Source organism: Eptatretus burgeri, chromosome 11, assembly GCF_056783735.1.
Source record: "Eptatretus burgeri isolate ZD-2024b chromosome 11, Ebu_testis_v1, whole genome shotgun sequence".
Taxonomy (NCBI): Eukaryota; Metazoa; Chordata; class Myxini; order Myxiniformes; family Myxinidae; genus Eptatretus; species Eptatretus burgeri.
This window is the reverse complement of record NC_140971.1, coordinates 1,814,422-1,841,215: the sequence shown is the minus strand read 5'-3', so window position 1 is coordinate 1,841,215 and position 26,794 is coordinate 1,814,422. Positions and strand designations below refer to the sequence as shown.

The following is a 26,794-nucleotide window of genomic DNA, read 5'->3' as shown; positions in this document are numbered from 1 at the left end:
CACAAATCCAAGATGCACAAGCTAAGGGGGTAATGGGGAAAATGAGGTTAAAGGGACTTAAAACTAAAAATCGTCCAAACTGTACCCTTAATTAACATGTCTGTGCATTGTTTTTGTGCCATTTATTTTCATGAATAAAAACTATTAAGAAAATGAAGTAAACATCATTTTCCTGTTTTTGGATGCAACCCGTGTGACTGCTGCTTGCACCATTGCTGGGAGCAGGAGCATGGCTATGCCACTGATGCAGTAGCCCTTGTTTGCAGTAAGCTGGGACTCATTTTGCTGACCTTGGAAGGATGACAGGCTCAATTAACCCACCTGGTGTTACTTAACGGCACGACAAGAGCTCAAAATCAAGACCCGAACATCTTAAGCCAGCCACCTCAATAGTTAAGCCAACACCAGGGTTATTTTCCTGTATTAAGAACATAAAAAAGTTTATTCTTTTCCTGACATTAAAAATCATGAAACTTACCTTTAATAATAAGAATGATAAACTTGATCCAATAATACGATAACGACGACAAAGATGAGTTGATGGAGACAGTGCCTACAGAAAGTCCACACCCCACTTTAAAAAAATTCACCTTTTGTTGCCTTATAGCCTGCAATTAAATCACATTAAATCAGACTTTTTTTCCACCTTTATTTACAGATCATAACCCACAACTTTCAAGTGAAAAACAAATTCTACAAATTTCAGAAAATTAATTTAAAATACAAAATTAGAATATCTTGGTTGGATAAGTATTCACCCCCCTTGATAATAGCAATTGCAAATTAGCTCAGGTGTAACCAATCACCTTCAAGATCACACACACAAAGTTAATTGGCCTCCACTTGTGTTACATTGCAGTGATTCTGATTATTTCAGAATAAAATCAGCTGTTCCTGTTGTTTCCTCTGCTGGGGAGTGCATTTCACATCAAAGACTCGACCATGAGCACCAAAGAGCTTTCAAAAGGCCTCTGGGATAAAGTTGTGGAAAGGCACAGATCAGGGGAGAGATATAAATATATTTCAAAGGCCTTGAATATCCCTTGGAGCACAGTCAATACAATCATTAAGAAATGGAAGGCGTACCACCAAAATCCTGCCTAGATCAGGCCATCTTTCCAAACTGGATGACCAAGCAAGGAGGAGACCGATCAGAGAGGCCACCAAGAGGTCAATGGCAATTTTGAAAGAGCTACAGGCCTTTATGGCAAAGACTGGTCACTGTGTGCATGTGACAACAATATCCAAAGCACTCCACATGTCTGGCCTGTATGGTGGTGTGGCAAGGAGGAAGCCATTTCTCAAAAAAGCCCACCTTGAGTCCTGTTTGAGGTATACAAAAAAAAAACTCAGGACATTCTGAAGTCATGTTGCAACCAAGATATTCTAGATTTGTGTTTTTTATTAATTTTCTGAAATTTGTAGAATTTGTTTTTCACTTGGAAGTTATGGGGTGCGATCTATAAATAAAGGTGGAAAAAGTCTGATTTAATGCAATTTAATTCCAGGCAATGAGGCAACAAAAGGTGAACATTTTGAAAAGGGATGTACACAATCTATATGCATTGCAACGATGCTGGATGGTTTAAGGAGGTTATTGTGTTAACGGCCCATGTTAATTACGTAAATTAATGTGGAAAATAGCTCACCAACCCACGATTATTCAAGGTGATTGACAGCAATCCACAAACCTTGCCTCAATAATTTCAGCGAATCCACCAAGGGGAAGCCCACAAACACCAAGTAAAGGACCTCCTGCACCTCATTAATGATAATAATAAAATGATTTCAAAGATAGTTTTTTTTTAATCCAGAAGTATAGCGCTACTAAAGAAGTCTGATACACTGTGATAAGATGACGTCGCAATTTTGAAGATGGAGGCTTTATTGATCACCACTGAACGCAACATCAATCAGCAACATACATAGACATATTGGTGACCCGAATATACATGCCATGCACTCTGTTATCTGTATGTATGTGTGTGAGAATAATTATATATATATATATATATATATATATATATATATATATATATATATATATATACACATCATGGTTCTTGGAAGTATTATGAAGGTTAATTGGGTTCTCATCTTCAAGAATATAATTCAATTTAAATATAGGTTTAAAGGTGGAGAAATAAATTCAATCCATGTTTTAACCAGTGTCTATTACATCACCCTAACACGTTACATTACTTCTTCATGCCTGTTCGTGTCCTATATGACGTCCTTAAAAACAGTAAGATTCCTTTTTGGAAAGATTTTCAATTTTGACTGCCAGGGAGGCAGAAAGAGTTCAAAAAACAAAATAAATAAATAACAACGAGAATGGCACTCGGGAGAGCACATACCTCTGCCACGTAATGCCTGATCCACGAGAACACATCGGGCCCAATACATTTTTGAAATATCCTACTATATATTGTTTTTAGCCCTATCTGAATCGTGAAGAATCACTTTAAAAATCTAGTAGCCGGATCTTCACCAAAATCTAATCAGTTCGTCCTTGTCACACACTCAACCTCGGTGCACAAAATTTCATCCGAATGCATGCACAACTTTTTGAGATATTCTGCACAGAAAAAGATAAACCGACAAATAACCAAACAAACAAGACGACGACGACGTCATGCAAAGAACGATACTCGCAAAATCCACGCCCCTCTCCAAAGGTTCTCATGGATACATCAAACTGTCTATTTCATTAAGATTAAAATTGACAATCTAAATCAAAGCTCAGGCCAATCAGATGAAAATTGATGATTTTTCAGATTGATTTTGATTTTAGAAATTTGACCTTGAGTTGACCTTTGACCTCAAAAATAGTTGGTTTCCCAATTCAGCAATACACTCTGCAATTTCTGTTTAATTAGCAAGTGAATCGGATGAAAATTGATGATTTTTCAAATAAAAATTGATGATTTTAGAAGTTTGACCTCAAAATCAATGGGGTTCTCAGTTGAGACTACCTCTACAACTTGGTGACGTTTCATGAAGATGGGTTTGAAATTGCGACCTGTTGGTCATTGACAAACAAACGCAGACAAAGACAGAATAACAAAATCGACGAATCAATATACTTGAAAAATCTTTGATTTTGCAAGTTACAAACGGATAAGCAGGAGTGAAAACATAACTTCGCTCCACCTTTGGTGGCAGAGGTACCAATTATAATACACCAAACATTAAACAATACAAATACAACAATTATAGAACAATCCAAATATCCAAATACTACAATTATACAACAATCCAAATACAGTACGACAACAATTATACAACAGTTCTATAACAAATTGGTGGAGGTTAACTCATGTACGGTAAAAGGAATAGGTGACAGCATTATTTCATATTATAAATCATTCTGTTTGTGCTGTTCATGAAGTACATTATTAGCCCACTCCCGACATAGCAATCACTACCATGTGTCTGTGTCCGTCCGGACAGCTTTAAAAAAAAAAAAATTTTTAACCAGTTGAGCTTTTGTCATCAAATTTTCCACAAAGCTTTATAATGAGAATATGGAGAAGATAGATTAATAACTTTGTTGAAATAATTTTCATTATTCCCCTCACCAGAGGAGAGGGAGTATTGCATTTGGGTCCATTTGTCTGTTTGTTTGCTACTTGCAAAATTGAAGATTTTTCAAGTATATTGGTCAGTCCATTTTGGTACTTAAAATATATACATTTGCCAAGTATGTTGGTCTGTCTGTGCATTTGTCCGTCTGTCTATTTGTCTCACGATTTTTGGCCACAGTTCTCAAGCAATTGCTTTGAATTTTTTGGTGTATGTAGTTGACCAGCCAAGCACAGCAATGCTAAATTTTGAACATCTGAATTCAGATCCGGATCTGAGAATTTTTATGTGATTGTTCACCAATGAGAGATAGGACCAAAAACGATAAAAGAGCACAATATCAAAATATTATGGATGGATTCGGACGAAGATTGGTGGACAGGTTGGGTGTGTGACAAGGCTGAATCGATTAAATTTTGGTGAAGATTCGAATCCGGATCTCGATCTGAGAATTTTTTAAAGTGATTCTTCACCATTGAAAGATGGGGCTAAAAACTATATTACATGTTATCTCAAAAAGTTGTGAACAGATTCAGATTAACCTTGGTGGGCATGTTGGGTGTGTGACAAGGACTAATTGAATCAATTTTGGTGAACATCCGAATCTGGGTCCGGATTCGAGAATTTTTTCGGTGATTCTTCACCATGGAAAGGAGGAGATAGGGACCCTCTGTGCAGAGTGTTGGTGCTGCTTAAGGAGTCTCCTTGGCTATTGGGCACAATCCTGGACGGGTCACCACTCCGACACAGTATACCAGCATGCTGGCACTTATTTTGCCAACTTCGGAAGGATGACAGGCCGAGTTAACCCTACCTCGTATTAATTCAACAGATGAGCGGGATTTGAACTTAGGACCATCGGATCCAAAGCCCGCCACCCTAACCATCAAGCCAAACCAGGCATACCATAGAGAGATGGTATGCCTGGGGTAGACCACAGAGAGATGGGGCCAAAAACGATATATATAACAGAATATCTCAAAGGATTATGGATGGATTCCGCAGAAAGTTTGTGGACTGCTTGTGTGTGTCAAAAGGACAAATTGATTCAATTTTGGTGGAGATTCGAATCCGGATGAGAATTTTTTTTAAGTGATTCCTCACCATTGAAAGATGGGGCCAAAAACTGTGTATAGCATGATATCTCTCAAAGTTGTGGACGACTTGTGACAAAACTAGGTGGATGAGTTGGTTAGGTAACAATAACAAGCCGATTCGATTTTGGTTCAGGTCCAGATTCAGATCCGGTTTATTAGCGGGATACAAAATGTAAACTGTTCAGCCTGGCGGAGGTAAGTGCTCTACCGAGTGCCGTTCCGTGTCACTCTTAGAGTGAATTTTTATTACTCTGTCTTTGTCTGTCTGTAAATTGCCTACAGGTCACAATTTTGAACCGATCTTCATGAAACTTCATCATATGGGAGAGTTTGTCACAAGCAAGAAGCCTCTTGTTATTGAGGTCAAAAGGTCAACTTAGGCTAAAGGTTAACAAATGTGTCAAATTTCTAAAATTCTCAATTTTCATTGACTTGAAATTTGAACAGGATTTTCACATCAGTTTACCAAATTCAACCACAAATTATTTTTGAGGTCAACATGGGCCAAATTTCTTAAATCATCAATTTTCATCTGATTGACTTGAAATTTGAAGAGGAGCTGTATATTTGGTCACCGAATTCAACCACCAATTATTGTTGAGGTCAAATTTGTTTTATGGATTTTGCAAGTATCGTGCTCTACACGACGTCGTCGTCGTCGTCTTCTTCGTTTGTCAATCGCCTACAGGTCACAATTCTAAACCGATCGTCATGAAACTTTACCAAGTTGTAGAAGTAGTCTCAACTGAGAAGCTTATTGATTTTGAAGTTAAAGGTCAAAGGACATCTTCAGGTCAAATTTCTAAAATCGTTATTTTTCATCCAATTGACTTGAAAATTAAATAACAATTGCATAGTGTATTACTGAATTAGGAAACAAACTACTTTTGAGATTAAAAGGTCAAAGGTTAACTCAAGGGCAAACATCTAAAATCATCAATTTTCAACTGAAAAATCGTCAATTTCTATCCTATTAACTTGAAAGTTGAACAGGATTTTCATAGTCCATCACTGACTGAATTGGGAAAGCAAATATTCTTAAGGTCAAAAGTCAATTTAAGGTCAAACTTCTCTAAATCATAAAAACCAATTTGAAAAAGAATCAATTTTTATTCAATTGACCTGAGCTTTAAGATTGTCAATTTTAATCTTAATGAAATAGACAATTTGATGTATCCGTGGCAACCTTTGGAGAGGGGGATGGATTTTGCAAATATTGTGCCCTGCACGACATCTTTTTCTTGTTTATTTGTTTGTCCGAACAGAACTTTAGTGTTTTTCTCCGCAACTGCTTGTCGGATCGAGATGAAATTTTCTCCATACGAGTGTGACTTTAATGATTATGACATCATAGGTCACATGGTGTGACGGTCATGTTGGAAAAAAAACGGAAAAACTTTGGACCCATCTCTGAAACCGCACTAAGGAAAAAATTGAAACTTGGCACAAAGTACTCCTCATGCGGAAAAAGTGAGATTTTTTCATGACGTCATAGGTGCCTTCATTATGACGTCATAATTACATATGTAGAACGTGACATCCGATCAGTATAAAAAATTGAGGGTCATCTATGGATAAATTGGTCCGCAAAGAAAAAAAATTAAAAATTGATGGCATCATCGGTCATGTGATTTGGCAGCCATATTGTTTTTTTTTTTTGTTTTTTTTTTTAACCTTCAAAAATCTTCTGAAATGGCTGAAAAGATCGAGGCAAAACTTTACACGTATGACTGCCTATCCATGAGGAAGAGTCACACATATGAATAGGTCACATGTTTTGGCAGCCATATTGGATTTACCAAAAAAACCCATAAAAAAAACACCACTCAAAATAAGTCCTGGCGAGGGTTTGTAATCCCCGATTGCTCTTTTTCTGGTTCTTGTTTCTTTTTTTTTAATAATAACCCTTTCAAGGTTTTCATATGGAGTTCAATATGACAGCCATATAATGTTTGAGGGAAACTTTCCAGTCGTGTTCCGTTCAACGAGCGGGTTACACCGGAAAAATTGCAGCTTGAGGTGAAGTGGTTCCCGACATCAGGGTTAATAAGGTTCTGCGCTTTTAGGCAACCTCGGCAACTTCTGAGGGCCTTATCTCAAGGCACAATTGTCACCGACATGATTTTGGTATCAAATTAAATATTCTCTTGCAAAATAATCAACGGTTTTGAAAAACAGAAATTAAGAATTAAAGTGGGATGCTGAAATCAGCTAAACCCTTGATCCCACATCTGAAACAAATCTCAAGGTCATGAACCATTGCTTATAAGCTCAAGGCCTTTGAACTTACAATTGGTGAGAAGTACATCATCTCCCTAATGTGTCAGCAAATTTTCAAAATGAATGCAGTAGTTTGGGGTCGTGCGTATTTTGAAAGTTGAGCACTATGGTCATGTTTCTCTCCTACTGCAAGATATACCTCGTCTCATATACCAAAGGTTGGAGCGTTTCAGTTATTGGTGAAAACAAGTATATCCCTTGAGTACTTCATAAATTGCCTGGTGTTGGCTTAGCAGTTAGGGTGGTTGCTGGAGATCCTAGGCCCCGAGTTTGAGCCCCGTTTGCCACTGAATTAACACCAAGGGGTTGACTCAGCCTGTCGTCCTGAGGTCGGCAAAATGGGCACCAGTATACTGGTAATTGGGGCACAGCATCAGCGGCACAGCCGCACCCCTAACCAATGATGCAACCAGCAGCCAAAAAGGCAGCACATGATGGGAATTTCATAAATTGTTCATGAACAGTTTTGTTAAGCAGTGTATCGATGTTATGTGCACTGGTACGCTTATGAATTATAATTCACGATATAATGGATTGCTTATCATTTAAGATTTATAATGTTCACTTGTGAATATATAGGGAGGTTAACAAAGAGTTAATGCTCGATGTGACATTTTGTAACCGACAAAAAAAAAATTGTACATTCAAGCAAATTCCAGCAGCTGCCGAAACGAAACTTCGGGACATCACAGCTCGGGAGGGTGGAGGTGGGGTGGGAAGTCATGTAGTGGGAAGCAGAAGCATCATGACAGAGTGGGGAACCATACTCCATGGAGCTCCACATGAAAGCCTTCTATACCTCGGTGACATTATACTGAGCTCGGTGCAGTGCCGGAATGCCTGGGGTCTGTGGAGGATACAGAGATTGTGACTGGCCTTTGACACCACCGTGGAGATAAAATCCTCCTAAGAACGGTTATGGCAGGTTGCGAAGTCGAGTGAGAGAGTGAGAGAGTGAGAGAGTGAGAGAGTGAGAGAGTGAGAGAGTGAGAGAGTGAGAGAGTGAGAGAGTGAGAGAGTGAGAGAGTGAGAGAGTGAGAGAGTGAGAGAGTGAGAGAGTGAGAGAGTGAGAGAGTGAGAGAGTGAGAGAGTGAGAGAGTGAGAGAGTGAGAGAGTGAGAGAGTGAGAGAGTGAGAGAGTGAGAGAGTGAGAGAGTGAGAGAGTGACAGAGACGTGCAAGCATTGAATGTCATGTTGCACGCAGATAGCCAGCAGCTTATCTCCCGATCAGACGATAGAGATTCAGCAGCAGACAGCCTTTGACAAATGCGATGTTTGTCCTGCAGCGTGGTCAAAGGCAAAATGAAAGATCAAGAACAATGTAGGTACTGAGACGCTGCCTTGTGGAACCCCTGCCTGCAGTGAAAGATTCAAGAAAAGACACCGTCAAACGAAACCTGTTGTTCCCACTCATTGAAGAAAATCAGACAACCACTTGAGCAAGGTGCCCTGAATATCAAAGGAAGACAACTTGGTAATCAAGGCTGGATGATAATGTGTCGAAGAGATTTCCACATAGATGGACCAAAGCTCTCGCTTGTGGTTGAGGGTGCACGTTCACTGCTGTATCAGAAGGAATGACATATTCATGGTGGAAGAGCAAAGTCCAAGACCAAACATGTTGGCAAAAGAAGAGATAGTGCCTTTGGGTGCCCACAATGAATGACTGATTACTTTGTTTGTAATGGAGAGAAGGCTGATAGGTATATAGTTGAAGAGATCACTTTTGGAACCGTTTCTTATGGATAAGAGTGCTGTCTGCAACTTCCCAAAATGGAAGAAGTTACCCATCTGAAAAAGGCCAATAAGAGAGACAGATGACAGCGATACGATAAAGCACAATCCCTTTCGATTACAACACTTTTTGGACAGCAATGGCTGCAGAAGAACTGTTGAGCTGGGTGTGAAACTTCACCATTTTTGGGAGGAGAGTTCCTCAAGCTGTAGGGAATGGCAACATTTTGCAATGGGGGAAAAGGGTGGGTACAGGAAGGGATTTGGGACGTTGACCTTTAGAGTGAAGACGGTTTAAAACGAGAAGGGCACACTTCGACGACGTCGCTAGATATGCCTCTGCCCACATTATTACATCATTATACCTACATAACATGTACCAAGTATGATTTAAATCCCTGAACCCAGATGTAAAATATTAAATAATTCTACCTGCCAGACCATGCATCAGATCAGGTTGAAATTTAAAATTTGTATTCCCCATGACTACTAGATCATAACTGTGAAGTTTCACATCGATTGATGAAGCCGTTCAAGAGAAATAATTATTTTAAGAATTTCTTTGAATCGAATATGGCTGCCAGACCCTGTGACCTATGAATTATTTGTGAACACCCTGGTATTCCCAAGACTTTGGGAACATGTGGGTGAAGTTTCACCTCAATCACTCCATTCTGGAGATTATTTTTTAAAGGTTTGTGGGTAAATCAAATATGGCTGCCGAACCACATGACTGATGACATCAATTCCACCCCACCCCCCCCCCCCAATACAATTTAGCCCGAGATGACCCTGAAAATTTTTCATACTGGTCGGATAAAGCGTTTGACGTATGCAATTATGAAGTCATAATGAAGCCACATCAAAAAAAAATAAAAAATCCCACTTCTTTCCAATCGGGAGCACTTAACATGTGCCAAGTTTCAATTTTTTCCATGAAGCAGTTTTGGAGATAGAGGTCCAAAGTTTTTCCTTTTCCAACATGGCCGACACTCCACATGCCTTGCGACGTCACAATTATCATTAAAATATTTTCCATGAGTTGTCGCACCGATGGTGAAAATTTTGTCCCAATCAGATAAGCGGTTGCAGAAAAAAGAGAAAATTAACATGGATGGACAGACTGACGAACAACCAGAAAACAATGCCACTGGCAACTTCGTCAGCGGAGGCATTAAAAAAAAAAACACACACGCACCACACACACAAAGAAATGGTGGCCGCGGCCTTTATTCGGCCCTTCAGCTTGGGAGGGAAAGGCGAGCTGAAGGCAGGAGTCTATTCTTGCACCTGTCTGCCTCGTGCTGTCTGGTCGAGCTTGGCCAGTGGTGGGACTTGAACCCAAGTACTAGGGACCAGGGACCAAGCAGCACGCAGCACCAAGTACCAGGGACCAGGAACGACGCAACGGACTCCAGCCAGTATGGGAATGGACCAGATGAGATGAGCACCCACGGGTAGACGAGAATGCCAGCAGGCAAGACGAGGCTTCTTCTCTTTTCTCCTTCTTCTCTCCTCGACGGCTCGCCACCCACTCTTTTCCACGACGGAGCGAACCTTCTCTTATCCCTCCCCTCCCCCAAGGGTCGAGGGAACCGCTCTGAGGGACTCGCCTCCGGATTGGACGAGGGGTTGTCGGGCGACTCGTGGCCGCCCCTCATCAGTCGGGCCGAACACGCCATCTGGCTAAGGCGGAGCCAGCCCTGAGGTGATGGGCTTCCCTGATTGGACAACGGGTGGTCCGGTGGGAGGGGCAACGACCACCCTCCCCCCGTGCATGTCTGAGAACCCAGACGGAACAACGAGGGGAGCACCCTATTCTCCATCCACCCTTGTAGCGGGGAGGGGGCGACCTCGGGTCGGCTGTCGGGCTGGCCGCCGTTGATTGGACCAGCTCACGGTGGGCGGAGGGAACCTCAACCCTGTACGTGACATGCTGCATGTGGGCGATGGTGCGAAAACGAAGTATGATTGAAGATGTAAAAAAAACCTGACTATAAAAATAACTCGTAGCGCACACATGTAATTAACCCATTCGACAGAAGGACAGGACCCTGACTATAAACACATACTTATCGAAATAACTGAACAGCTGGGGCTGCTGTCTGTCTGTGTGCAAATGGCTTCCAGATTCGTAACAATATAGCATTTTTGGGCTCATCTCTCAACGGTGAAGAATCACTTTGAAAATTCTGGTAGCTGGATCTGGATCTTCACCAAAATCTAATCATTTTGTCGTCCTCACACACCCAAACTGCCCAGAATATTTTAACCGAATCCATCCACAACTTCACGATATCCTGCACACAAACAAACAAACAAACAAACAAACACAAAAAGATGTCGTGCATAGCATACACGATACTTGCAAACTCCATTAACAAATTTGACCTTAAAAATAATTGGTGGCTGAATTAAATGACCAAATACGCAAATGGTCTTCAAATTTCATGCCAATCGGATGAAAATTGGCAATTTTAGAAATTCGGCCTATGTTGACCTTAAAAATACCTTTTCCTTGCATTCAGTGACCTGATATGCAGATGCTCTTCAAATTTCAAGTCAATGGGATGAAAATTTAGAATTTTAGAAATGCAGCCCATGTCGACCTTTTGGCCTAAGTTGACCTCAAAAATAATTGGCGGTTGAATTCAGTGGCCTGATATGCAAATATTGTTTAAATTTCTAGCCAATCAGATGAAAATTGAGGAAATTTAGAAATCCGAAAAAGTTGGTGACCTTTCAACCTTAAAAACAAAAGGCTTCTTCCATTTGAGGAACTCTACAAGGTGGTGAAGTTTTGTGAAGATCAGTTTCAAATTGTGACCTGTCAGCGATAGACAGACAGAGAGAGACAGACAGACAGACAGACAGACAGAGACAGACACAGACACAGAGACAGAGACAGACCCAATCAATATACTTGAAAAATCTTTGATTTTCGCAAATAACAAACAAGAATGATGAAAACAACCTCCATCCACCTTCGGTGTTGGAGGTAATAGGTCGTAGTTCATGAACTGGTCATCATTTGCGTTACAGGTTCAAAATATTCAATTTTTCAGTTTTCTCTGTGATGATAGACATCACCAAGCTACATGCACTTGTGTGAAAAAAAAATAGCAAAAAAACCACTAATTAACAGCAAATATGGCATTTTTAATTATAAACTTTAATGGATAATGCATTGCAAGGAAAACACATTTTTGCGTTTATCTCGAATTCACCCTTTCTGAGTAAATTGGATGTGGATCAGTTATCCTTTAGCCGTTTTGGACAATTCAAGTGCCAAATTAATCCTGAGAATCTGCTCGATACATAACTATGTAAAGATATTTACTTGATCTCTTTTAGGATTTTGTACATATTGGTGAGGGTTTGCTGAATAATAACGAGTTGAATAATCAATTTTGCATCATGCAACAGCAAGTCCCAAGTGATACTCACCTAAAAAATAACAAAATAGATTAGATGAAAGCTTATTGATTGAAATAAATTCAGTTTATTCCAAATTTGACTCACCACATCCGCCGCCTCTGCCACATCCGCCGCCTCCGCCTGTTTACTCCACCCCTGACTTGTATCACTTATTTGCCTGTTACACAAAAACTATTGCATATTTTTTATTTGTTTTTTTCCACATTAAACTAGACAAAATTACCTTTCTTCTCATACTAAGATATCTGTGGTTTTTCTGGTCTGTCGTCAAAGTGGAAAGTGGATGTTTTGAAAAACATGTAACAACTCCGCCTTTTTAGGGTGACCAGTTCATGAACTACGACCAATAACACTAAAGATAATTATATATTTATGTTATTACAAAACAATATTAATACAAAACAAAACAATTAAACAACGAGAACTGCCACTTTATCACTTCTGGCAGTGATGACCGGGTACCAAGACGTCCGGCTTTGGTACAAATACTATTATAGATCGGCGGTGGGGGGCTTCGCACCCCACTCTTGACAGCCAAATGTTGAAGATTCGGCATCACTCAACAGCACCGCCGTCTCAGGGGTTATAACGCCGGCTGGTTCGGCACAGGTCTCGAGTTACGCGCCTCAGATCACGATACCAAAGTACACCTGTGCCTTGCCAGTTGGGGAAATAGACCCCGGTTACAGACTGGGTTTGTCAGAGACCGAGCGAAGTCTGCCAGTCCATAACAATTTTAAATACAAATCGAGCGAGTTGTTCCTCAGCATGACACAAAATAAACTCAAGGCGGCAACTTTCACATGAATCAGCCAGATTTATTGGGGACTCATCGGGGAACACGACACAAGCAAAACATTCACGACAATGTTATAATTAATTTATAACCCGCTCTTAACTAGGGAGCTACGGATACGGTTTCAAAGGGAGCCCTAGCGAAATAAACCTTAAACAACATGTAGACAAGACAGAGTACTTGGTGATGCCTCATGGACGAGAGGAAAAGGGTCAAAGGCACGAATGCAGCTCGTGAGAAGCCGATGTCAACCGATTCGAGCGCCCAAGCTCGAACACGCCGCGTGGCAAGATAGCGGCGTCGTCCTTTTGTCGCACCGCTCACGCACCAGCCTCGGCGCATTCAGCCCCCGTAAGGTCGACGGCACAAGAGCGAAAGATCCACGGTGTGCTCCAGCTGGCTTTTCAGCATACAAATCCAGGCCTGGCCTGCTCACCAGACTAGGCCAAATTGGGCTGTTGGGCTCCGCAGACGGATCAACGGGATGGAAAAACGTGTCGAGCCGTGCCGGGAGCAAAGACACAGTCAGCGGCTCCGTGGTTGGATTCAGGATGAATCTAGGGATGACCTGCACGCTGGGTCCATCGCCGAGGAGGAACAGCCGTCAAGTCACTCATCAAGCAGATCGCAGACTTGACTCTAGCAGCCTCTCATCCAGCAGAAGGCAAACTGACCTCATGCAGTTCCTTTCTTGCCTTCCCGGCGCTCGCTCTTCTGGACACTCCACCGGGGACTCGTGATTGGTCCATCGCTCGAGATTGCAGCTGCCCTCCACCAATCGGCTGCCGACACGTCTCGCCGAACGACACTCTCAGAGCGCTGGGCGGGGCTAGTTAGAAGGAGGGAAGGAAAAAGACGCAAGGCACCTCTCGGTACCCCACCACTGTACGAACACTGGACAGCCTGCTACACCTCCCGACACACATGTAACGTCCAATTACCGAACAACCTGGCGAAACATGCATTTAAGGGGGGATCTGGGCTAATTCTATATTTAATAACCCACTAAGGGCCCATTTCCGCAACAATACAACCCTGCTTTGATACAACACAGGACTGACGAGTTACCGACCAAGTAACACGAAGTGTTCAATCTACTTATTACGTATGCAGTTATCCCTTTTCCCTGAGCACATTGTTGGTATTAATTGAATTGGCGTTTGAATTACCTGAACACGAAGCAATAAATGTGCGGGAAATGTCATCGTGGGTCCACAGAGTAAACTAAAACTCCGAGTAATACGGAGAACTCAGAGTAACCAGAACCCCCACCCCCATACGTCTCTCTACTATGCAGGATTGATGAGTTATGAACCCAGTAACATGCCACATTCAATCTATTTATTACGTCAGCAGTTATGCCTTTATCCTGAATACAAGGTCGGTATAAATTGAATTTTTGTTTAAATAACCTGAACACAAAGTAATAAATGTGGACACCATAGGTGCAGAGGGTAAAGCGGGATTCCCCTTAGTCTAATGAGGGCCCACACGTTTCTCTACGACACGGGATTCACAAGTTATGGACAGAGGAACAGGCCACGTACCATCCATTTAGCAACACAGTTGATCATTTTTCCTGGGGCTACCATAGGTATCAATTGAATTGCTACTCCTGTACCCTCAAACGCATGCAGGCACAGCAAAGTGAGCCTCATGGGAAAAAAAAATTCTAAAAGATCTCAGATTAAAATAATTAAATAATTCTGGCTACCACACCTTGTGGCCGATCGGATTGAAATTTAAAACAGACATTCCGAACGTCTGCTTGATCATTATTGTGAAGTTTCACATTGATTGATTTTGTGGTTCCAGAGAAAACATTATTTCATATTTCACTTCAATCCAGAATGGCTGCCAAACCATGTGGCCGATCGGGTTGAAATTCAAAACGTACATTCCACATTCTACGTTACATCATAATTGTGAAGTTTCCCATTAAATGATGCAGCGGTTCCAGAGTAAACATTATTTAATATTTATCCTTCAATCCAATATGGCTGCCAAACCATGTGACAAACATCAAAAGGAGATGGAAACTTTTTGTTCGTCATGCATAGGTGATCATACCTGTAAAGTTTTGCCTCGATCTGTTGAACCGTTACAGAGTAGAAAACTTTAGTTTTGTAATTTTCAATCAAATATGGCTGACGAACCATGTGACCTATGACATCATGAACTTATATCCTGCCTCTAATGGGGTAGGGGACCACGCTTGTTGCATTTCATGTTAATCGGATAAGGTGAGTTTTTCTATCCAAGATGGCCACCAAACGATGTGATTTGTGACGTTATAATTTATATTGTATATGCAGCCATGGCGTTAAGCCTGGTGTTGGCTTAGTGGTTAGGGTGGCAGCTTGGGATCCTCGGGTCCTGAGTTCAAGCCCCATTGGCCACTGAATTAAAATACACCAGGAGGTTGACTCAGCCTGTCATCCTTCCAAGGTCGGCAAAATGAGCACCAGTGTACTGGTAAAGGGGACACTGCATCAGCGGCATAGCCGCGTCCCAATGATGCAACCAGCAGCCACAGAGAGACAGAGAGACAGAGAGACAGAGAGACAGAGAGACAGAGAGACAGAGAGACAGAGAGACAGAGAGACAGAGAGACAGAGAGACAGAGAGACAGAGAGACAGAGAGACAGAGAGACAGAGAGACAGAGAGACAGAGAGACAGAGAGACAGAGAGACAGAGAGACAGAGAGACAGAGAGACAGAGAGACAGAGAGACAGAGAGACAGAGAGACAGAGAGGAGAGAGAGAGGACATGTCATTAGATGATAGTTGCAAAGTTTCGCTTCGATAGAAGTGGTTCCAAAGAAAACATTATTTAATATTTTTCATAAATCCAATGTTGTTGTTCGTCTTTCGGCTGCTCACGTTAGGGGTCGCCACAGTGGATCATCCATTATGATCCGCATACTGATTTGGCATAGGTTTTCGCCGGATGCCCTTCCTGACGCAACCCTGGTCGCCTCTTACGACACAGGGATAAGGATTGGGTTTCGCCATGATTCCGGGCTGCTCTACGCCCTCTCATAGCGTGGCCCAGCGCAGAGCTCCTGTCATCAAGCAATCCTAAAACCCAAGCCTCCGAGTAGCCGGATTACAGGCGCACGCCACTCCGCCCGGTATATTTTTCATAAATCCAATATGGCTGCCAAACTATGTGACCTATCAATTATTCGTTAACAAACTTTTCTCCCCTTGCCTTGGAGAATATGGGTGTGAAGTTTTCCCTTGAACTGACCAGCCATTCTGGAGAAGATGTTTGAAGGTTTTAGGGTAAATTCAATATGGCCACCAAACCATGTGACCTATCAATGAGAAATTAACAAACTTTTAAAAGGATGGCATGGGGAATGTGTGTGTAAAGATGCCTCAACCTCTCCAGCCGTTCTGGAGAAGATTAAAAATAAAAAATAAAAACAATATGGCTGCCGAACCAAGTGACCTATGACCCATGACGTCATACTTTTTTCTATAGCGAGTTGTTGCGTAGATAATGCTCAAGGAATTAAAAATTTTTCCGATGCAGCGTTGTCCATGTCGAATTTCCACCGGGATACCACTTCACCGATGACGTCACAAAAAATTCACGCGTGTTCCCCATGGGGAGTTCTTGCCATGTGCCAAGTTTCAAACTTTTTCGTTGCAGGGTTTCGGAGATAGAGGTCCAAAGTTTTTCGGTTTTTAAAAGATGGCGCCCATACCACATGACCTATGACGTCATAATTATCAAGTATGCTATCAAAAGAGATACATACTACGGTGAAAAGTTCGTGTCAATCGGGCTTATGGTTCCCAGGAAAATTAATTTTAAAGCGAAAAATGGCCGTCAGAATAACAAAAATAATAAACAGAATAAAAACAATAGGTTACCCAGCATTGTGGGAATGCTACCCGAATCATGTCTTCTCTCCCCCCAAGGGTTTCCTCCTTGAACAAATGCTGTGTTAACGTCTATAAATAGCCTATCGTGGAGTTTCATGGAAAACCCTTCCTGGAAGTAAAAAAAAAAATATATATATATATATATATATATATATATATATATATATATATATATATATATATATATATATATATATATATATATATATATATATATATATATATATATAAACCACAAACACCTGTGATTACCTTCTGAAAGTCACTACTGCTGTTTAACACCAACATGAACGGCATGAAACCAGTTACCAGCCGTTCCTTATCAACGGTTTCGAATGGAGTGCTTAATTGAATGCTTAAGCCATTTGGCGAGTTCTCCACAAGAAACTTGATAAATGAACCCCCCCCCCCGGGGAACGGGGAACGTGTGCCCCAAAAACATCACCGGGGAACGTGTGCCCCAAAAACATCAGCATTTTACCAGGGAACAGATCTACTCCATAATCACTCAATCGTAAACTGAGTACAGGTGTGTGCATCATGTCATGATTAAAAGCAGATTTAGACATGAACATATTGGAGAATGCCAGTGGGATTATCAGAAATAAATAAATATACTGTTACGGCTGTGGAAATTCGCAGAGCATCAAATAGGTCCTGAGATCAGTTATGTCGATAAGTCTGTGTTCAGATAGATTTCCCCACCGATGACTAAGGGATTTATTCGTGTAACCGGGCTGTGAATCTTCAGTTAGCCGTTTTTCTTTTGCTATCGATATTTTGGATCAACCGCTTCACAACAACTACCTCCACCGCCAACATTGCTCTCATCAACCGCTTCACAACAACCACCTCCACCGCCAACATTGCTCTCATCAACCGCTTCGCAACAACCACCTCCACCACCAACACCTTCTCCACAACCGCCTTCATCGTAACGACTTTCACCACAACCACAACCGCATTTCCACCTCGGCACATGGTTGCGAGAAGCCTGGCATTCATCGGGCGAGAACGGATGACGGCCCACCCACATAATAGTTAGACGGTAGTAGCTCTTTTGCATTGCTCGTGGTTTGTCCCTTACATGTTACATAATTGCATGAGTGCTTTTGTTTTGCCTTTGTCGATTGCAAACTGCATGCGTTTCTTGCCTTGCTCGATTACACGACTGCATATGTGCCGCTTATTCAATAAATGTGCTTGTTTAAATGTTCACCCGTTTGTTGCGTCGTTTCCCAAATTGAACTGCCATATTGCACTCGGAATATAGTTGGTTGTTCAATAACCGATAAAGTGATCGGGTCCAACGGGGCTGCGCGATAAATACCCCGCTCAGTTATCCCAAAATGAAGCGAGCTGCTTAAGCGGCTCGTTTCCAAGCGGCCCCGTTGAGGTACAGTCTCTCGGTAGTCTGCCCGCGCGATTAATTAGGTATATTGACAATTCGGCGATTGACCCTGTAGCGCGGGTAGAATATTGACTAGGCTGTGGTGTGCTCAAAACACACCCGTAGCGGGATTCCGGCGTTGATCCGGAAAGCTGCGACTAGATTGTCCGTTTGGTGGGTTAAGCGGCCGCTCGAACGCCAGTGGGCGAGAATCTGTAACAATACAAAGATCATCTTGAACAGAGTGATGTGGAAGTGATTGTGATTAGAACTCAAATCTGCCCTCAGAACACAGTCGTGACCAAAAATATTGGCACCCTTGCACTTTTTTTTTTCAAAAAAAAAAAAAACTCAATTTTCTCCAAAAAATAGTTGAAATTGACAAAGTATTTGGTGTCCGCAATTTTTTATTCCACTGTTAATATTACAGAATCTGTTTTGGATTCAGAACTTAATATATCCTTTTAAATCAGAAAATAAACATAAACGGCATTGACAAAATTATTGACATCCTCGACTTAATATTTGGTATCAAGACCGTTGGACAAAATAACTGCAGTCAAGGGCTTCCTGGATCCATGAATGAACTTTCTACACCTCTCTACTGGTAGTTTGTCCCACTCTTCTTGTACAAACTGCTTCAGTTATCCTAGATTTGAAGGGTGCCTTCTCCCAACTGCTGTTTTTAGATCTCCCCACAGGTGTTCAATGGGATTTAGATCTGGACTCATTGCTGGCCACTTCAGAACAGCCCGTTATATCTTGAACCATTCCTGGTGTTTTTTGAAGTGGGTTTGGGGTCATTGTCCTGCTGCAAGACCCATGACCTTCAACGGAGACCCAGCTTTCTGACACTGCGTTGAACATTGCGCTCCAAAATGCCTCCTTGGTAATTTACTGATTTTATGATGCCGTGCACACACTCAAGGTACTCGGTGCCAGAGGCGCACAGCAACCACACATCACTGAATCTCCTCCATGTTTGACCATGGGGAAGGTTGTTTTCTTTAAAGGGTTCATTTTGTTATCCGTAAACATGGGGATGAAGTGCTTTTACAAAAAGCGCGAATTTGATCTCATCTGTAAACAGGACATTCTCCCACAAGGATTTTGGCTTGTTCAGGAGTGTTGCGGCAAACTCCAGTCAAGCTATATGTGAACAATCCTTTGCTGCAATTTTCGATCAAGTAGTTTTATCTTGTGACCACGTCCAGGGAGGTTGGCTATCGTGCCATGGGCCTTAAACTTCCTGATAACATTGCGTATGGTGGACACAGGAACATCAAGGTCTCTGGAGATGGACTTGTCGACAAGAGATTGTCCATGCTTGGCTACAATCTTGTGTCTGACCTCCTCAGACAATTCTGTGGTTTTCTTTCTTTTCTCCATGCTCATCGCGGTACACACAGTGACACAAAATAGCACAATGTCTCCTTTTCTCCACTCAAAATGGTTGCATGAGTGATTTTTATATTGCAGGCACCTGCAACTCACGACAGGCGAGTTCAGTTCCAAAGTAAAGGAGAATCACCTGTTTGAAATCTAATTATTTCGAACAACTTCTAAAAGGTGTCAATAATATTGTCCGGGCGATTTTAGGATTTGTGTGTGGAATAAGTGAAGATCTAGAAATTTTTTTCAGCTTTGTTTTGTTTTGTTCCACTGCAAACTAAACAAATACATCTGTGGAAACCAAAATATTTTTAAATTTCAACAATTTTCTGGAAGAAATGGTTCATTATTTGAAAAAAGTGCAAAAGGGAGCAAATATTTTTGGCCATGACTAAGTGTTGGAAAAATACAACCATTGGGATGAGAGAATGTTCACACAAAACGAGGATTGTACCGCCTTCACCGACATCACCACATACCGCCTTCACCACGTACCGCCTTCACCGACATCACCACATACCGCCTTCACCACGTACCACCTTCACCGACATCACCACTTACCGCCGACACGCCTTCACGAACATCACATACCGCCTTCACCAACAGATCCACGTACCGCCTTCACCGACATCACCACTTACCGCTGACACGCCTTCACTAACATCACCACGTACCGCCTTCACCAACATCACCACTTACCGCCGACACGCCTTCACTAACATCACTACGTACCGCCGACGCGCCTTCACTGACATCACAACAGACCGCCGACGCGCCTTCACTGACATCAACATGTACCGCCGACGTGCCTTCACCAACATGTACCGCCGACGTGCCTTCACTAACATCACAACGTACCGCCGACGTGCCTTCACCAACATGTACCGCCGACGTGCCTTCACTAACATCACAACGTACCGCCGACGTGCCTTCACTAACATCACCACGTACCACCGACGTGCCTTCACTATCACCACGGACCGCCGACGTGCCTTCACCAACATGTATCGCCGACGCGCCTTCACTAACATCACAACGTACCGCCGACGCGCCTTCACTAACATCACAACGTACCGCCGACGCGCCTTCACTAACATCACAACGTACCGCCGACGCGCCTTCACTAACATCACAACGTATCGCCGACGTGCCTTCACTAACATCACAACGTACCGCCGACGTGCCTTCACTAACATCACAACGTACCGCCGACGTGCCTTCACTAACATCACAACGTACCGCCGACGCGCCTTCACTAACATCACAACGTACCGCCGACGCGCCTTCACTAACAATTCCTGCTGTGTTGTCGTTGACCGTCGGCGGATATCCAGCTCGGTTGTCGTCGTCGTCAAGGCCCCAATCGGCCCCACACACACAAAGACCCGACGGGCCCCGCAAAGTGAATCGTTTCACACAATAACTTCCCACAGATGTATTCAAATGATGATGTTTTTCCCCACAATGTGTAAAACACCACAAGCCGCTTCACTTCCCGCTGGCCGGCTCTCTCACCCTCACCGCTCGTCCACTCGGCCATTTTCGGAACCACCTCGGAATCTTCTTCAATTCGCCTCCTCTTCGTTTTCCTCCATTCGATTGGATGTTGCGAACACCGAACCGTTTCGCGCGATTTGATACAAATTACTATTTCCCACCTTATATTCCATTATGATGTCATTTATATTATCGACGTTATTTATAAAGGAAACAGTAATGGGATAAAATATGAATGACGAGTTTAATCAATTTCCGCCGTTGCTTTTCATCTTCTACATCGCCCGGACCGCGCTCGAGTGTGGACGGTTGTCAGCGTTGTCCCATAATGCCGTGCGCGCCGCCATGTTGGTTGTATTCATTTTCCTGGCAACGATAACATCATTATCTCTACAATCCAGCACATTATCTCGTTATTCTGATTTACTGCAATTGAAGATTATGCTAATTATTTTGCCTTATTGTAATTACTTGTGCGGGCCCGTACGTCCTAAAAAAAGAAGAAGAATTGTGACGTCATAGCAACGTGTCCTGTCATTGGTTGGTAAATAAATGGCCAGAACTTGGGAACCACTTGTCCGATTAATATCAAACCTTGAAAAGGCACATCCTCAGGTCCCCAGCAATATACCTGGCAAGTTTCAATTAGATCGGACCAGTAGTTGTCGAGAAACAGCAGTCGCAGACAGACAGACACACAGACAGACACACAGACAGACACACAGACAGACACACAGACAGACACACAGAGATTGCTGGAATTAGAGATAGATGTCTTGTTTACGTTTTCTCGTTTGCTTTCCTTGCCAATCACAGAGCCCGCGCACTGCATCATGGGTACCGAAACCCCTCAGCAACTAAACATCACATTCAACGAAGCAACTCACTGTGAGTCCCATAACCCACGGAGCGTCCCATAACCCACGGAGGGTCCCGTAACACACAGAGGGTCCCGTAACCCACGGAGGGTCCGATAACCCACGGAGGGTCCCGTAACACAGAGGGTCCCGTAACCCACAGAGGGTCCCATAACCCACGGAGGGTCCGATAACCCACGGAGGGTCCCGTAACACAGAGGGTCCCGTAACCCACAGAGGGTCCCATAACCCACGGAGGGTCCCGTAACCCACGGAGGGTCCCATAACCCACAGAGGGTCCCAAACACACAGAGAGTCCCGTAACCCACGGAGGGTCCCGTAACCCACGGAGGGTTCCGTAACACACAGAGGGTCCTGCAACCCACGGAGGATCCCGTAACCCACGGAAAGTCCCAGAACCCACGGAGGGTCCCCAAACACACAGAGGGTCCCGTAACCCACGGAGGTCCCGTAACCCACAGAGGGTCCCGTAACCCACTGAGGGTCCCACAACCCACTGAGGATCCCGTAACCCACTAAGGGTCCCATAACCCACAGAGAGTCCCGTAACCCACTGAGGGTCCCATAACCCACGGAGGGTCCCGTAACACACAGAGGGTCCCATAACCCATGGAGGGTCGCGTAACCCACGGAGGGTCCTGTAACCCACGGAGGGTCCCGTAACCCACTGAGGGTCCCACAATCCATGGAGGGTCCCGAAACACACAGAGGGTCCCGTAACCCACGGAGGGTCCCATAACCCACGGAGGGTCCCGAAACCCACGGAGGGTCCTGTAACCCACGGAGGGTTCCGTAACACACAGAGGGTCCCGTAACCCACGGAGGATCCCGTAACCCACGGAGGGTCCCCGAACCCATGCAGGGTCCCCGAACACACAGAGGGTCCCGTAACCCACGGAGGGTCCCGTAACGCACGGAGGATCCCGTAACCCACGGAAAGTCCCAGAACCCACGGAGGGTCCCCAAACACACAGAGGGTCCCGTAACCCACGGAGGTCCCGTAACCCACAGAGGGTCCCGTAACCCACTGAGGGTCCCACAACCCACTGAGGATCCCGTAACCCACTAAGGGTCCCATAACCCACAGAGAGTCCCGTAACCCACTGAGGGTCCCATAACCCACGGAGGGTCCCGTAACACACAGAGGGTCCCATAACCCATGGAGGGTCGCGTAACCCACGGAGGGTCCTGTAACCCACGGAGGGTCCCGTAACCCACTGAGGGTCCCACAATCCATGGAGGGTCCCGAAACACACAGAGGGTCCCGTAACCCACGGAGGGTCCCATAACCCACGGAGGGTCCCGAAACCCACGGAGGGTCCCGTAACCCACGGAGGGTTCCGTAACACACAGAGGGTCCCGTAACCCACGGAGGATCCCGTAACCCACGGAGGGTCCCAGAACCCATGCAGGGTCCCCGAACACACACAGGGTCCCGTAACCCACGGAGGGTCCCGTAACCCACGGAGGATCCCGTAACCCACGGAAAGTCCCAGAACCCACGGAGGGTCCCCAAACACACAGAGGGTCCCGTAACCCACGGAGGTCCCGTAACCCACAGAGGGTCCCGTAACCCACTGAGGGTCCCACAACCCACTGAGGATCCCGTAACCCACTAAGGGTCCCATAACCCACAGAGAGTCCCGTAACCCACTGAGGGTCCCATAACCCACGGAGGGTCCCGTAACACACAGAGGGTCCCATAACCCATGGAGGGTCGCGTAACCCACGGAGGGTCCTGTAACCCACGGAGGGTCCCGTAACCCACTGAGGGTCCCACAACCCATGGAGGGTCCCGAAACACACAGAGGGTCCCGTAACCCACGGAGGGTCCCATAACCCACAGAGGGTCCCGAAACCCACGGAGGGTCCCGTAACCCACGGAGGGTTCCGTAACACACAGAGGGTCCCGTAACCCACGGAGGATCCCGTAACCCACGGAGGGTCCCAGAACCCATGCAGGGTCCCCGAACACACAGAGGGTCCCGTAACCCACGGAGGGTCCTGTAACCCATTGAGGGTCCCTGAACCCACGGAGGGTCCCCGAACACACAGAGGGTCCCGTAACCCACGGAGGGTCCCGTAACCCACTGAAGGTCCCACAACCCACTGAGGATCCCGTAACCCACTAAGGGTCCCATAACCCACGGAGGGTCCCGTAACACACAGAGGGTCCCAAACACACAGAGGGTCCCGTAACCCACGGAGGGTCCTGTAACTCACGGAGGGTCCCGTAACCCACTGAGGGTCCCACAACCCATGGAGGGTCCCACAACCCACGGAGAGTCCCATAACCCACTGAGGGTCCCGTAACTAACAGAGGGTCCCAAACACACAGAGGGTCCCGTAACCCATGGAGGGTCCCATAACACACGGAGGGTCCCAAACACACAGAGGGTCCCGTAACGCACGGAGGGTCCCATAACCCACGGAGGGTCCCGTAACACACAGAGGGTCCCAAACACACAGAGGGTCCCGTAACCCACAGAGGGTCCCGTAACCCACTGCGGGTCCCACAACCCACGGGGAGTCCCATAACCCACGGAGGGTCCCGTAATCCACTGAGGTTCCCACAACCCACGGAGGGTCCCACAACCCACGGGGGTCCCATAACCCACGGAGGGTCCCATAACCCACTGAGGGTCCCGCAACCCACGGAGGGTCCCGTAACCCACTGAGGGTCCCACAACCCAAGGAGGGTCCCGTAACCCACTGAGGGTCCCATAACCCACTGAGGGTCCCATAACCCACTGAGGGTCCCATAACCCACGGAGGGTCCCGTAACCCACTGAGGGTCCCATAACCCACTGAGGGTCCCATAACCCACTGAGGGTCCCATAACCCACGGAGGGTCCCGTAACCCACTGAGGGTCCCGTAACCCACGGAGGGTCCCATAACCCACTGAGGGTTCCATAACACACAGAGGGTCCTGCAACCCACGGAGGATCCCGTAACCCACGGAAAGTCCCAGAACCCACGGAGGGTCCCCAAACACACAGAGGGTCCCGTAACCCACGGAGGTCCCGTAACCCACAGAGGGTCCCGTAACCCACTGAGGGTCCCACAACCCACTGAGGATCCCGTAACCCACTAAGGGTCCCATAACCCACAGAGAGTCCTGTAACCCACTGAGGGTCCCATAACCCACGGAGGGTCCCGTAACACACAGAGGGTCCCATAACCCATGGAGGGTCGCGTAACCCACGGAGGGTCCTGTAACCCACGGAGGGTCCCGTAACCCACTGAGGGTCCCACAATCCATGGAGGGTCCCGAAACACACAGAGGGTCCCGTAACCCACGGAGGGTCCCATAACCCACGGAGGGTCCCGAAACCCACGGAGGATCCTGTAACCCACGGAGGGTTCCGTAACACACAGAGGGTCCCGTAACCCACGGAGGATCCCGTAACCCACGGAGGGTCCCAGAACCCATGCAGGGTCCCCGAACACACAGAGGGTCCCGTAACCCACGGAGGGTCCCGTAACCCACGGAGGATCCCGTAACCCACGGAAAGTCCCAGAACCCACGGAGGGTCCCCAAACACACAGAGGGTCCCGTAACCCACGGAGGTCCCGTAACCCACAGAGGGTCCCGTAACCCACTGAGGGTCCCACAACCCACTGAGGATCCCGTAACCCACTAAGGGTCCCATAACCCACAGAGAGTCCCGTAACCCACTGAGGGTCCCATAACCCACGGAGGGTCCCGTAACACACAGAGGGTCCCATAACCCATGGAGGGTCGCGTAACCCACGGAGGGTCCTGTAACCCACGGAGGGTCCCGTAACCCACTGAGGGTCCCACAATCCATGGAGAGTCCCGAAACACACAGAGGGTCCCGTAACCCACGGAGGGTCCCATAACCCACGGAGGGTCCCGAAACCCACGGAGGGTCCCGTAACCCACGGAGGGTTCCGTAACACACAGAGGGTCCCGTAACCCACGGAGGATCCCGTAACCCACGGAGGGTCCCAGAACCCATGCAGGGTCCCCGAACACACAGAGGGTCCCGTAACCCACGGAGGGTCCCGTAACCCACGGAGGATCCCGTAACCCACGGAAAGTCCCAGAACCCACGGAGGGTCCCCAAACACACAGAGGGTCCCGTAACCCACGGAGGTCCCGTAACCCACAGAGGGTCCCGTAACCCACTGAGGGTCCCACAACCCACTGAGGATCCCGTAACCCACTAAGGGTCCCATAACCCACAGAGAGTCCCGTAACCCACTGAGGGTCCCATAACCCACGGAGGGTCCCGTAACACACAGAGGGTCCCATAACCCATGGAGGGTCGCGTAACCCACGGAGGGTCCTGTAACCCACGGAGGGTCCCGTAACCCACTGAGGGTCCCACAACCCATGGAGGGTCCCGAAACACACAGAGGGTCCCGTAACCCACGGAGGGTTCCGTAACACACAGAGGGTCCCGTAACCCACGGAGGATCCCGTAACCCACGGAGGGTCCCAGAACCCATGCAGGGTCCCCGAACACACAGAGGGTCCCGTAACCCACGGAGGGTCCTGTAACCCACTGAGGGTCCAGAAACCACGGAGGGTCCCCAAACACACAGAGGGTCCCGTAACCCACGGAGGGTCCCGTAACCCATTGAGGGTCCCTGAACCCACGGAGGGTCCCCGAACACACAGAGTGTCCCGTAACCCACGGAGGGTCCCGTAACCCACTGAAGGTCCCACAACCCACTGAGGATCCCGTAACCCACTAAGGGTCCCATAACCCACGGAGGGTCCCGTAACACACAGAGGGTCCCAAACACACAGAGGGTCCCGTAACCCACGGAGGGTCCTGT

General features: G+C 45.9%; 1 protein-coding gene across 7 annotated transcripts in view; it reads right to left on the bottom strand.

Moving 5' to 3' along the window:
* The window catches only part of LOC147016285 (ran-binding protein 3-like), a 62,422-nt gene extending 41,033 nt beyond the window's left edge, over positions 1 to 21,389 (bottom strand). For 2 of the 7 annotated variants that reach the window (XM_085844875.1, XM_085844878.1), the window contains exon 1: positions 21,131 to 21,389. In XM_085844875.1, coding sequence (XP_085701001.1) covers positions 21,131 to 21,149 — 19 coding nt within the window. In that variant the 5' untranslated portion in view covers positions 21,150 to 21,389. The other 5 variants (XM_085844876.1, XM_085844880.1, XM_085844877.1 and 2 more) reach the window with 4 other exon arrangements.
* Positions 21,390 to 26,794: the final 5,405 nt, after the last annotated feature.